General features: G+C 37.4%; 1 protein-coding gene across 4 annotated transcripts in view; it reads right to left on the bottom strand.

Moving 5' to 3' along the window:
• The window catches only part of LOC110541879 (protection of telomeres protein 1-like), a 57,488-nt gene that overhangs the window by 42,872 nt on the left and 1,861 nt on the right, over positions 1-12,755 (bottom strand). For 3 of the 4 annotated variants that reach the window (XM_060370916.1, XM_060370918.1, XM_060370919.1), the window contains exons 2-3: positions 4,352-4,398; positions 1,921-2,035 (exon numbers count right to left, since the gene is read on the bottom strand). In XM_060370916.1, coding sequence (XP_060226899.1) covers positions 1,921-2,035; positions 4,352-4,398 — 162 coding nt within the window. Of the gene's footprint in view, positions 1-1,920; positions 2,036-4,351; positions 4,399-5,469; positions 5,514-12,755 lie in introns of all 4 variants that reach the window. The other variant, XM_060370917.1, reaches the window with a different exon arrangement.

Raw genomic sequence — 12,755 nt, 5'->3', positions numbered from 1 at the left:
GCAAAAACTAGCAGCCCTAGCAGCCACTGTCAGCCCCTTAGCAGTAACTGTTGGCCTGTCTTTTTATTGTAGAGTTTCTAAGCCAGAGTAGAAACATCTCAGAACAATGGTTTAATTTCCAAGAGGAGCCTGAGGAAGAGGTGTGATCCTCACAAGCTATCCCACCTGCTGTCACAAACAAAAGGAGATGGACTTGCAAGTTCTTCTCTGCCATTAGTAAAGGCCTGCTAAAAGCCATCTCTCAGCCGAGATTTAAATATCAAAGCAGGCCGCTGGAGTCACGGCTCCCGACAAACAGTCAATAAGGAAAAATGGAAGCAATGATGACCTTAAGAAATAACAAATGTCCACAAGTAAAAAACATCTGACCTAAAATAGTCCCCTTCTGAAAATACTGACAGCTAAATGCAGTGCATGTATACTGTAACACTTAGGATCCACCTGCCAGCTCACAGGAAACCAAATACAGAAACAAGTGAGGCAGGAAACGGGGAGAAACAGGAAGCAAGAGCATGGTTAAGACACCTCTCAGCACCCTTACCTGGAATCTTGGCTTCAGTATTTACATAGGAAGCCTGAAAAAGGAAACTGCACCTAGAATATATATATAGTGAGAGAGGAAAGTGACGCTCAGCATAAACCAGTCACCTGAAAAGATGACAAGGACCATCTGCTAAAATAGGAAATCACCACGAGACAGTCCAGCACTTTTGTAATGAATGAGATAAAAATTAACAGGCCGATTTGTAGAGGGATAGTATCAATACAAAGAAACTCAGAAACACTTGATTCTCAAGGTTTTTATTGTGTTCAATGCTAGGGAACGGTGTACAGATTCTGAATAAAGGGATGTTGACACTTAAAACATAATTACCAGAAAAAAGTGCATTGGAACATTTGTCCTCATACTGAAGAACAACAATGAAAAATTAAAGAAATCAGGGCAGGAATGTTTTAGTTGAGGTTCTATTGCTGTGATGAAACACGATGGCCAAAAGCAACTTGGAGGAGAAAGAGTTTATTTCCCCTCATAGCTTAGTCTCTCACTGATGGACATCGGGACAGGAAGTGGAGGCAGCAAGTAATGCAAAGGCTGAGGAGAGGGTCAGCAGGTGAAGATTTCATTACATGAAAATGCGTTCACTTCCCTTCCAAAACACCTTATTATCTAGACACAGTCTATACAGCATATGTATTAATGCATGCTCCAGTTACCTGTTTGTTTTTTTTTCTGTTTGTTTTCCATTTTTGTGCCAGACTTGAGAGTAACTGATGTGTGATTTTTACAGTACTGGAATGTTCAGGATTTGGGAACATATTTACCTTCATAAGCAAACTGTATACATCAGTATGTTTTCATGTCACTTAGCACCATTCTAAAAATTTTATTCACATTGTGCTGAACAAAGAGGCTCTGGAATCTAAAGGCTACATTCACTTCATAATTAAAACACCCAAAGAACATACTGTTGGGATCAGTAAGCAGGCACTTCTACAGGCAGCCCCAAGGGACCTGATAGACCAGTTATCAGGCATTTGTGAAGACACCCAGACCACCTGCTGACCACCTTGAACTACCAGCGCATGCCCTGGGTCACCTATAAGAGAACTGGAGCCCTCCCCTCTCGCTTGCTCTCTTCCTCTTCCTCTCTCTTCTCTATCTCTCTTCCTCTCTCTCTCTCTGCAACCCCCCTTCCCCTAATAAACCTCCCACGTGGAACCGATCTCGTGGTGTGATTTGTGAATGCGCGTGTAACCTCCACATTCCTGCTTTGGTCCTAACACATACATAAATATTGGTAGGCAACTGAAAAATCAGGATTGAGATTGTTCTGAGACCCAAATCACTGAAGGACAATGGCCCGAGACCAGTAATGCAGCTCTTGTCCAAAAAACACCCCCCCCAATTCCAATACCTACCAGTTCCTTTGCTCAAGTATGGAGGCTTAAAGAACTTCACAACACCACAGACATTGACAACAGTGCCTTCCTTAAGTAGATTCAGGGGTGTGTATGTACAAGGTGCTACCATGGTCTAAAGAGAGAAAGAACAGCAAATTCACCAGTCAGTATTTACATCTGAAAATATAGCACCCGTAAATTAGCAAGCTTGTACCACTCCATTTTAAAAGACTTATCCTGAAGAAAAAGACTTCAAAGAGAGGAGGGAGGTGACTGTGGATGACAATGCACAGCTCAAAGGTTATAGCATAGACACCAACTAGTTTTCTTGAAACAATTCTGTTCATCAACAGAAATCAACACATCAGTCTATAACAGCTTAAATATTAATTATATCTCTCTAACAAAAAAATCCATCAAAATTCAGAAGCTGGAATACAAGATGAAGCAAAACAGAAATGAAATACTTTCAACCGTGTATATTATCAATGTTAAAGCTCCCAGAGAATCTTTCTAATGAAGATGACTAAGTGTGATGACATCTTGGAAAGCCCAGAGGAGCTACAGAGCTCTGTGCTGTGAAGGACCTGTAGCTCATCAATTATGATGGAGCTCAGCAAAAGACACACAAAGGAAGATCTGGGTCTAAGCTCTCCAAATGCAACCCGTGTTCTACCTTAACAAGTGTGTCCCTGATACTGAAATGAATGGGAAAGCCAGCACAGCTCAAGGATATGAACCACTGTACACTTAACACAATGCCAAACACAGACTGTAAATACGAGCAGCACAGCTACAAAGTAAGATTTTGTGTTCTGGTTTGAGGCAGCATACATTTGTGAGACCTGGGATGTAAACCTCCTACCCCATTCTCTGGAGCTGTGGCATGCTACGACCATAGCATGTGCCACTACACTTAGCTAAGAGCTTTTTTGTTTGTTTTTAAATAACTGCCACACATGACCAGCCTCTGCAGCATTAGACCACACAGGTCCAGAAAGTCACTTACCCTTTGATACACTAACACATATTCATGAGAAAGGTACAGACTTTACATTGTGAAGTATGATAATATACTAAAGATAGTCTGGTGACATCTTCAGAAACCACTCAGCGTATGGGTCACCAATGCAAATTTCACAAAGACATGAAAGGCTTCTATTATGTCTTGAAGACTTGAGGCAAAGCTTGTTATACAGGGCGGGCATGAGCAAGGGCTAGGGACTGAGGATGTAGCTCAGAGACAGTGTTGAATGTCAGTTGCAAAAGCCTGGGTTTAATCCCTAGAACCAACTAAACAACACAACACAACCACCACACTGCACAAACACACACACCACCCAAGAACAATGTTATTAAATAAAATATAATTTACAGCACTGGATAAAAAGCAAGACAATATATTCCTGAAACGTGAAAAATCCATATAGCAGGACTGGAAAAATGATCAGCAGGTGAAGCATTGACCATAAATGTGTGAGGGCGAGAGGACCCAGGTCAATGCTGAGTAGGTTTGTGGCTCACCTGTACTCATAGTTCTCTGGAAACAGAGACAGAGGACCCTAGAAGCAAGCTGGCTAGCTGGGCTAAGCTCTGGGTTTGATATGACAGCATGCCTCAGAATATATGGTGGAGAGTGACACAGAAAGACACTTGACCATTACTTGTTAGAATCCACTTGTACTTTTCGTGCACACACGATAGCTAAAGACCTCTTACTTGCAGAGGACCCAGGCTTAGTTTCTAGCTCACAAAACATCTATATGTACAGTTCCAGGAGATCCAACGCCTTCTGGCCTCTGTGGGCACCTGTATTAAAATGGTGCACATAACTCAAGCAAGCACACACACATGAACAGAAATAGAAATAAATGAGTAATAAATGCGGGTATTATTATGCTAACTTTGTCAATGAATGGCTTTCTTTCCTCGTTTAATCACCTCTGAATATGGGAGCCTTCCTATTGCTACTTTAGACACCAAACTTTTATAAAACAATGGAAATCAGTTAAGAAAAATGTATCACAAGTATAAAGACTTTTATTGATATAATTGGTTAATTCACAATTCAGTGCATAAAAGCTTACTGTAAAAAAAAAAAACTGACAAACACCAGAAGAAATGAATTTGCCTGTGGGTGAAACTAAAACAAACAAACAAAAAAAACTATGTCGTCATAAGAAAACACTCCATTTTCTTATGTTGTAGGTTGCAGAGAGGTTATAGATAAGGCAGACAACAAAGAAATCAAATATTACTAGGAAAATACAGAACTATAACACATATCATAAAAAAGTAAAGATAATCAGTTTTCCATTGTAGAAAAGCTCAAGTAATAAGTAGGCTAATTTAAAATCAAACCATAAAGTAGATCAAGTTATGAAGTAGATGCATAACTGTGGGTGCTCACATCACTGTGTGTCCTAACTGAAATTAAATATCACCTTACCGAAGACATTACTTCTATAGAAAATCCTCTTGCAGATTTGCCCAAACCTGAAAACAAAACAGAGAAGTCTTATTTGTACCTTCAATGTGATGAGCAGCTTTCAAATATGGTTAATTATACACTTAACACACTGAAATTCTCTATGATGACACTCACAACTGCCTGTAACTCCAGCTGCAGAAACTGGAGAAAATCTTCCAGTTTCCGCAGGCACCTATACTCAACCCCTATCCCAACACATATATATGCTTTAAAAAGTTCTAACAGGTAGAAAATTGGAGTCATTTTTTTTTTCCTGAACAGAAGCAACCATTTGAACTATAAATTTCACCATGCATTTATTAGCCTTATTATTTTGGAAGGACATTTCAGACAGCAAAGAGTCTCATACAGGATGCTGGTCACATAGCTAAACACTCAGCATCTGAGTTTGTTAAACACACTCTTTGAGGCTCACTCAGTGCCCAAATCACCCACAATGCATGCCTGTGTCATTGAGAGAAGTATGACTGCATGTTTAAAGACTCACTTTCTAAATGATGTCATTCTAAAAACAGAGATCCAGTTTGTTTGTTTGTTTTAAAACATTCAACTGTTAGGAGTCCAGAAAAGCTGCTAAAATGTTTGTTGCTTTGAACCAAACTGAGGGCATTCACAGAGCAAGAGATAAACAGGACTTTGTCTGAGATTCCCTAACCTACTTAGGAGACAAAAAGGGCCAAAGAAAGAGACCTCACTTAGCAACTTCCAGTAACTTTATTAACCAAGACCAGGCTCACAGCATAAAGAAGAGACTAACAGGACAACATTACATTGTGTGTTATCTACTCCTTAGATGAATTTCTAGTTTCTATTTTTGTTTATTGTTTGTTTGTTTTGTTTTGTGTGCTATTGACAATTTTAATGGAGTAGTAAATGATTCTAAAAGGGGATAGAGGTTATTTAAGCCTCGAACTTCTGGTGTTTCATTTTTATGGCTAATGTACACTGTTAACATTTTTATTTGCGGCTAATCCCTCTATTGTCATTTTGGCAAATTCAATTCAATGAGAACATTTCAAATTCCATATGCAACTTAAACAACCCAGTTAGACTAAGCAGTTCACCCACAGACTTACAGAAACAGTATTCTAGCCAACCGCATTGCCCATTAAAACCAAACCTGACAAGAGAATAAAGGAGCACACTTAGACAGTTTAAACATCTTTAAATGCTATGAAAACTATGCAATACTTATTACCCCTGATTATCACTGACAAGACTACAAATCCAGACACTTTAACAGTGCCCATCATGGGAAAATTATTTTCCATTAATCAGTAATATGTAAAACTGGAAATCATGAGTACATATTCATAGCATTCTTAAAATAAACAGCACATCTACAAAGTAGAGCCTGTCTGACCTGAACTTGTTTAATACTTACAGAATACTTGAATCAGACTACAACTGTCTTTAAGAGCTCCTCTCACCTACAGACACAAAATAGCCACAGACAGGTGTAATGCCCCTTCCATGGGTTGAAAAAGCACTAACTACATTGCTTAGACATTTGAATTTATAGAGACTTCCAAAATCATTGCCTCTGCTTACATAAAAGAGCTGTATGAGTCAATGAGACAGCAAATGACATCAGAGTATTAAAATATATAACTTAAATGAAACTATATCTAGAGTCATGACAGCACACTTTATTGGTAGTGAAAAATCTCTAACACATCAGCATTCAGCACATCAGACTGAAGTACTGATCCAGGACATTGATGTAAGAACTCTGTATTTTTATACCAGTACAGTCACCTTTCGCCTTTGTTTTTAGCTGTAATAAGGTCATTCTTCTTTAATTTTCTTTCAGTTCTTGTCCTCCATCAACTGAAGCAGTCAGACTTTTATCTGTTGCGTTATATCTTATTAATCTGATTTCAGCATCAAATTCTTAAGATATATAAAAATTCCTGGGCTTCAGTTCATTTCTATTTTTAACATTTTCTTGATCCACAAAGGGGCATCTCACTCATCTGTAGCTATATGGGATCTCCTGGTGATGAAGGCTTTCAGGGAAAGGAAACAATCTAAGTCACATAAGTGCTGTACGAGGTGTGAGGTTATAAAATTCAAAGAAAAGCAAACTATTTTCTGTGGTTAAAAGGACATTCATTATCCTTGAGAGCATATGACTTGAGTATTTTTTCTAATACTATCTTTTCTGAGTTAGATACTAATTACAAGTTCATGTTTCCTTTGTAAAAACTCCTTATGATGACGTGCTCGTTTTCCCACAGTCATGGCTTGTCTCCCTAATAAAATTCAATGGCTTAAAGAAATAGGTCTGAATCGTCTAAACCCAGTGTTTGGCCTATGTTGTACTACACTCATTTGAACTTCTTGCTTTTTTAATTCATGATTTCACTGCGATCTAACTCTTGAAGTCCACAACTATGCCTTCTATTTGCTTGCTCTCCGGACCTGCCTGAACTTTACAATCTATTTAACAGTCATTTACTAAACCTAAATGTTGGTATAATGTTTACCAACAGTAAATATTAATCGTCTCTTAAAACAAATGGCGCTGTATAAAAAAGGGTCAAACTTATTTACATAATAAAAGCCAGGATGGCAACTCCTGCTGTTTAACCACTTACAGAGATAATCTAAGATTCAAAATGACGAAATTTTCCTTAAGGTTACCATGTAAATTCTTTTTTCTTAATAATAGATGTTATATCCTTACTGGTGTAAAGGTTGGATTCACATATATTTTAGGTTTATATAAAGAGAGATAATGTCACTCTGCTCTGGAAACTGCCTTATCCTTTTAAATGTGAGACATTTTCACAGGGGAATAATGTTGGTCATGCTTAATGTAAAAAAGACAAAAGAGGCTTAAAGATGGCAAAATAACATGCCAACCTAGTTTAGTCCTAAAAACTCAAAAATTATATTCGTATGTTTAAAAAACAAAACTGTCCATCCCATATTAAAAAGAGGGCAAGCCAAAGAATAGCCACCATCATTGTAAAGCCCAGGTACAAGATGCCTAGGGTATGCTTAAATGCTAAAGGGGAGTGTAAAGCCCAGGTAAAAAATGCCTAGGGTATGCTTATCAATGTAAAGTAAAGCCCAGGTACAAGATGCCTAGGGTATGCTTAAACACTAAAGGTAAGAGGGAGTTTAAATAAAGTTTGGCTATAAAGGCATAACTACCCATTCTATATATAAATGGGGATAGGACAAATAGCTACAACACATATAAAAATCTAGGACTAAACCTCAGAACAGGTACAAGATACATACGGTATGCTTATATTCTAAATTAAAAAGGAGTTTATATAAAGTTTAATTAAAACATGTGTTTTCTATTGCTCAAGGCAACCAGCTTGTCTCTCTATTGGGAGGCTTCTCTACGGAAATAGGTAGCAGCTTGGCCTAATACAACAGGCACGCTAGAGCCCAAAAAGATATTTTAATCTATCCAACCTTGTTTTGATTTCAACATGATAATGATTGTATGTTCAATAATATGTTACCTTATATTGCTGATCCCTTTACATGGGAACAACTCTGAAACTAACTGAGAGATAAAAAAAATATGTTTTCAGCCAAAAACTTCAACAATACTTGGCCAATAATAAATCCTTGGCTATAATATTCTCAAAATGTATTATGCTAACCTTTTAATTTACATAGATAAAATTGGCTTACAGTTTAGTTTCATCCTGCACATCTCATACATTTATAATTTTAGAACTCTATAATGCTTGTGAGAAATTATGTTTGCAGAACAAAAGGACCAATTGGATTCTCCCTCATATAGTAAAAGGAACTCCAATTTCTGGAGCTCCCACATCTTATACGGATGCCAATAATCAAAAAGGGCAGGTTATCAGTCAGAAAATCTGAGTAAAGTGGTGGAGAGTCCTTATGATTCAGTTCAAAACTCAGAATTAATCCAATTCTCTTGGTGTTATCAGATTTTCAGGAATCTCTTAATATAGTCACTGACTCTCAATATGCAGAAAGAGTTGTTCTGCATATAGAAACTGCTGATCTAATTCAGGATAATTCAGACTTAACTTCACTGTTCCTTTAATTTCAACAAGTAATCAGAAATAGAAATAATCCATTGTATATAACACATGTCAGATCTCATACAGGTTTACCAGGTCCTCTAGCACAAGGCAATGAGGAAATTGATCAACTATTGATAGGAAGCGTGTTAGAGGCCTCAGAATTTCATAAAAAACACCATGTTAACAGCAAAGGTTTAAAAAGAGAGTTTTCTATCACTTGGCAACAAGCAAAGAAGTTGTGAGAAAATTGTTCTTTATATAGCCAAACTCCACAACCTGCAGGAAGTAACCCTAAAGGTAACCAAAGAAATGAAATTTTGCAAATGGACGTGCTTTATTTTACAGTTTGGTAAACTGAAATATGTGCACCATACTATAGACACATATTCAGGGTTTCAATGGACAACAGCCTTAAGCTCTGAAAAGGCTGATTCAGTTATTACCCATTTATTAGAAGTAATGGCAATTATGGGCATACTTAAACAAATTAAGACTGATAATGTTACAGTGTATATCTCTAATAAAGTGGAAGGATTTTTTGCATATTACAAGATAAAGCATGTAACAGGTATACTTCACAATCCTACTGCTCAAGCAGTCACTGAAAGATTCAATTGTACTTTAAGGGACATGCTTAACAGAGAGGGGTATTAAAAACCCCCAGAGACAAATTACATAATGCTTTATTGACCTTAAATTTCTTAAATGTTAATGAACAACAAACAACAGCTGTGGAGAGACACTGGGTTATAGAAAAAACTGCTGAGTTATTTCAGCCTTTATATTTCAAAGCTACCCTAACTTCACAGTGGAGAGTGGGGAATGTGTTACGCTGGGTAAGAGGTTTTGCTTATGTTCATGCAGGAGAAGAGAAATTATGGGTTCCTTCAAAACTAATAAAAAACAGAATGACAGTGGAAGACAACCGGAAGACCTTAGCCACTCAGAAGAGGAGAGAAATCAAGATCAAACAGAACAGAACAAAAGAACTGGACACCAGAGATGCTGAATCAAACCTAACAGAATCATGCTGAGACACTGACACATCTGTTCCAGCACCTTGCATGTTCCAGCATTCTGCTTGTACCTGCCTCAACTTCAACTGCCGTTTCACATCAAAGCCTGCTCCCAAAAGAACTTTGAAGAAAGCTACTAATTTTAACTGATCCAGCATTTTAGACTGTTCCAAAAAGGACTTTTATTAAGCCTACAATTTCTCAACATTAAAATGTTATTGGACCACAAATGTTATTGCTTAATTAACCATTTTTATTTGGGCCCCCTACAGGATTTCTACATGTCCAAAATGTCAGCTAGAAAAAAATCTATGAGAACGGCGTCCAATTTTCCTTAAAAGGGGTTGGGTATTTTTGTTTGTTTGTTTGTTTGGTATGGCTACGAAATTTTATTGTCATTGGGAGATGTTTATTATTACAGTCTTATTCAAAGTAAAACAAGGAATATACAGGATATTTTATAGAAATAGAAAAAAGGGTAGATTATTGAATCTACTCAACTGAAGGTTTTATTTGTTATTCCCAAATTAGGTTAATTTTAACTCTGATATAGGATTTTGCATATTGATGCAAAAATAAGCATTTTTAATACATTGGTATAAGCTTTACTATATTGATAGAAAGTCAAGGTTACTTCCAATACTTTTAAACTACTATTAATAGGTGGTTAGGATATTAGGTATGCAAGTTGTTAGTTATTCAACTCATAGTCATGTCGGACACTAGTCTAATTTATCACAGGAGTTTACATCATAGGTTTAACAGATAGATATGATTTTGTATAAAAATCGATTACATAAAGATAGGTAGTCTTCAAAAGCTTCAGAGACCTACAGAATATGGCATTTAAAATGTTCTTATTATTTTAAAGATTCTTTGACAATGAGACAAGTCATTTCCTGGCAGCACCCTGCCTACCTGAAAGAAGATAATGAGCATCGAAGAACCTCCATATGGAGTAGCAAACAAGCCACTCGGGTAAAGAAAATACCCTCGCTTCACAACAGACAAATTTTGCCTAAAATGGACAAGCTTAAATGCAGGAGAAGTCGACTGCTGAACTCTGCCAAGACAGGGTAAGCAAGTCCTAAATAGTTCCTGCTTCACATATATGTCTGTCAATATATTCTGAGCCAGAAGGCTGAAGATGATGCTCCAACGTTATAGAGAGTTATGGGTGACTGTTCAGCAGCAAACTGTCTCTGTCAATTTTTATTTTTTGGAAGCTGCTAACATGCACTTCCAATTTACTCTCATAACTAGTTTTATTCCTTCTCAAGTCTCTGATGGGGTTGAAGACCAAATAGTTACAGTACCACATTTAAGCTTAAGTTGTTTAGAAGTTAAGAAATCTTTTCATATAGGTAATACCAATAAGGATAAACATTAATTTAGGTTTAGAACTTTAAACTTGTCATGATAGATAGGATAATCAGATACTTTCCCCTAAGATACCCTCTCCATGTGCAAATACACATGGACTGGACATTGCACATGTAGATTTTACCTAACAGTTTTCATAATTTCATAATTATTATTGTATTGAAAGAAAAGGAACCTTTTAATGGACTTAAAAGGGCAAATGTTGGTATATATATATTTTTAATGTATACACCTTACCCTTGTTCATTCAAATACTGATTTCTAACCCACCCCAACCCCAACTCTGGTTTCAATCCGGATATTGCATTGTGATACTCATTCTAAGCATCCTGTCTCAACTCTTGTGTAAACACAAAATAAAGCAACTAGACACAATGTTGAGCAGGGAGGAGCCAGAGGACAGGAAAGAGGGGAGGAGTGAGAAGGCAGGAGAGGAGAAGGAGGAGAAGGGAGGAGAAGCTAGGAGAGCAGAGCTGGAGGAGAGATCTTGGAGGATGTGGAGCATGAACCATACCTAAGATTTCACAAAAAGCAAGTATAAGTATAAATGTTAGGAAACTGAGGGCTTGGAGGGTTAGGAGGGAGTAAATATTGCCCAGCATTGTGTTCTAGGTTAACTAAAAACCCAGTCTCTGTGTGGTGATTTGGTTATACAGCTGTTTAAGATTAACAGCAAGCTTTACCAGAAGATAAACCAATAGTAAATATTAATCGTCTCTTACAACACCTAAAACTAGAAATCTAGAAACAAGCAAGCAAACAGAGATAAGTTTCAATCTTCTATCAATCAATCTTATTTGATGGATATCACAGATACATTAGATTTTTCCTCAGAAAATTTATTTGGAATGTCTTTATAATCTATAGTCTTAATTTTTTAATAAGACTATATTCATTTCTTATACTATTTTTTATAATTATTTATCTCATTTCTTCTCCCGTTAAGGTATAAACTCCAGGAAGCAATCAGTAAATGTGGTTCATCACCACTTCCCTAGAATAACATGTCTATTCCACTGGTAGTTTTAACAGTTGTAGTTCATAGTCTGATTCCCAATCACTGTTCCAGACCATCCAAGCAATTACACACTTTAATGAGACGTCCATCTCATTTAGTAGCATCTCAATGGCCAAACTCTTCTTCCCAGCTTGAGGGGACTAGTTGAGAAATAATAAAGACAGAATTTTACCTACATGAGGACACCTATGTTTAAAGTTACTAAGATGATTAAGTATAACAGAATGGGCAGTTAGCAACTATGACACCTAGATTCAAGAGGAAAGGTGAAGGGCTCTAGCAAGCAGAGCATGGCAAACACAAGCCCCAGCACAGCAAGAACAATCCTGAGCATGGCAATCATGTTGACAACACGTTTTGCCTTTTACCCTTCTCCCCCATTTCCCCTACCCTGCTAAACTGTTAGATTCCATTTCTAAAGGCAGCCACTGAGGTCCATTCCTGTATTTGGTCACTTCCTCCTCCTAAGGCTGACTACAAGCTCCAGCTGTCAAACAACTGAAGACCAGCAAGCCAAAGTCTCCTTTTGATTACCCTAAATAACTTTTCCAATCAAAACAAACCAACTCATCCTAACATAGGGTTTCCCCTTTGACTTTTATAACTGCCATTTGCCAACATGCCCATGTCTGTCTTCTCTCTACCCAGAGGCAGTCCTTTGTCCCTCGCTCTTGCCCCTTTTCTCTTCCCCCTTGTCCTCTGTCTCCTCCTTTGTCTCTTATTCCCTCTATCTATCTGGTACAAATCAATCCCCTTTGTATTGAGCACTTTTGGTCTTGGGGTGTCTTGTGCCAACTTCAATGTCCTCTCACCTATTAAAAAAAAATGAGGAGGCTGACGGAGACACTTCAGCAAAGCTCTGACAATGGGAAAGCAGTTTTCCTTATATAGACAATGTCCATACTACAGTGAATGCA

The sequence above is a fragment of the Meriones unguiculatus genome, chromosome 17 (assembly GCF_030254825.1).
Source record: "Meriones unguiculatus strain TT.TT164.6M chromosome 17, Bangor_MerUng_6.1, whole genome shotgun sequence".
NCBI classification, from domain to species: Eukaryota; Metazoa; Chordata; class Mammalia; order Rodentia; family Muridae; genus Meriones; species Meriones unguiculatus.
This window is presented reverse-complemented; position numbering and strand designations above follow the sequence as displayed.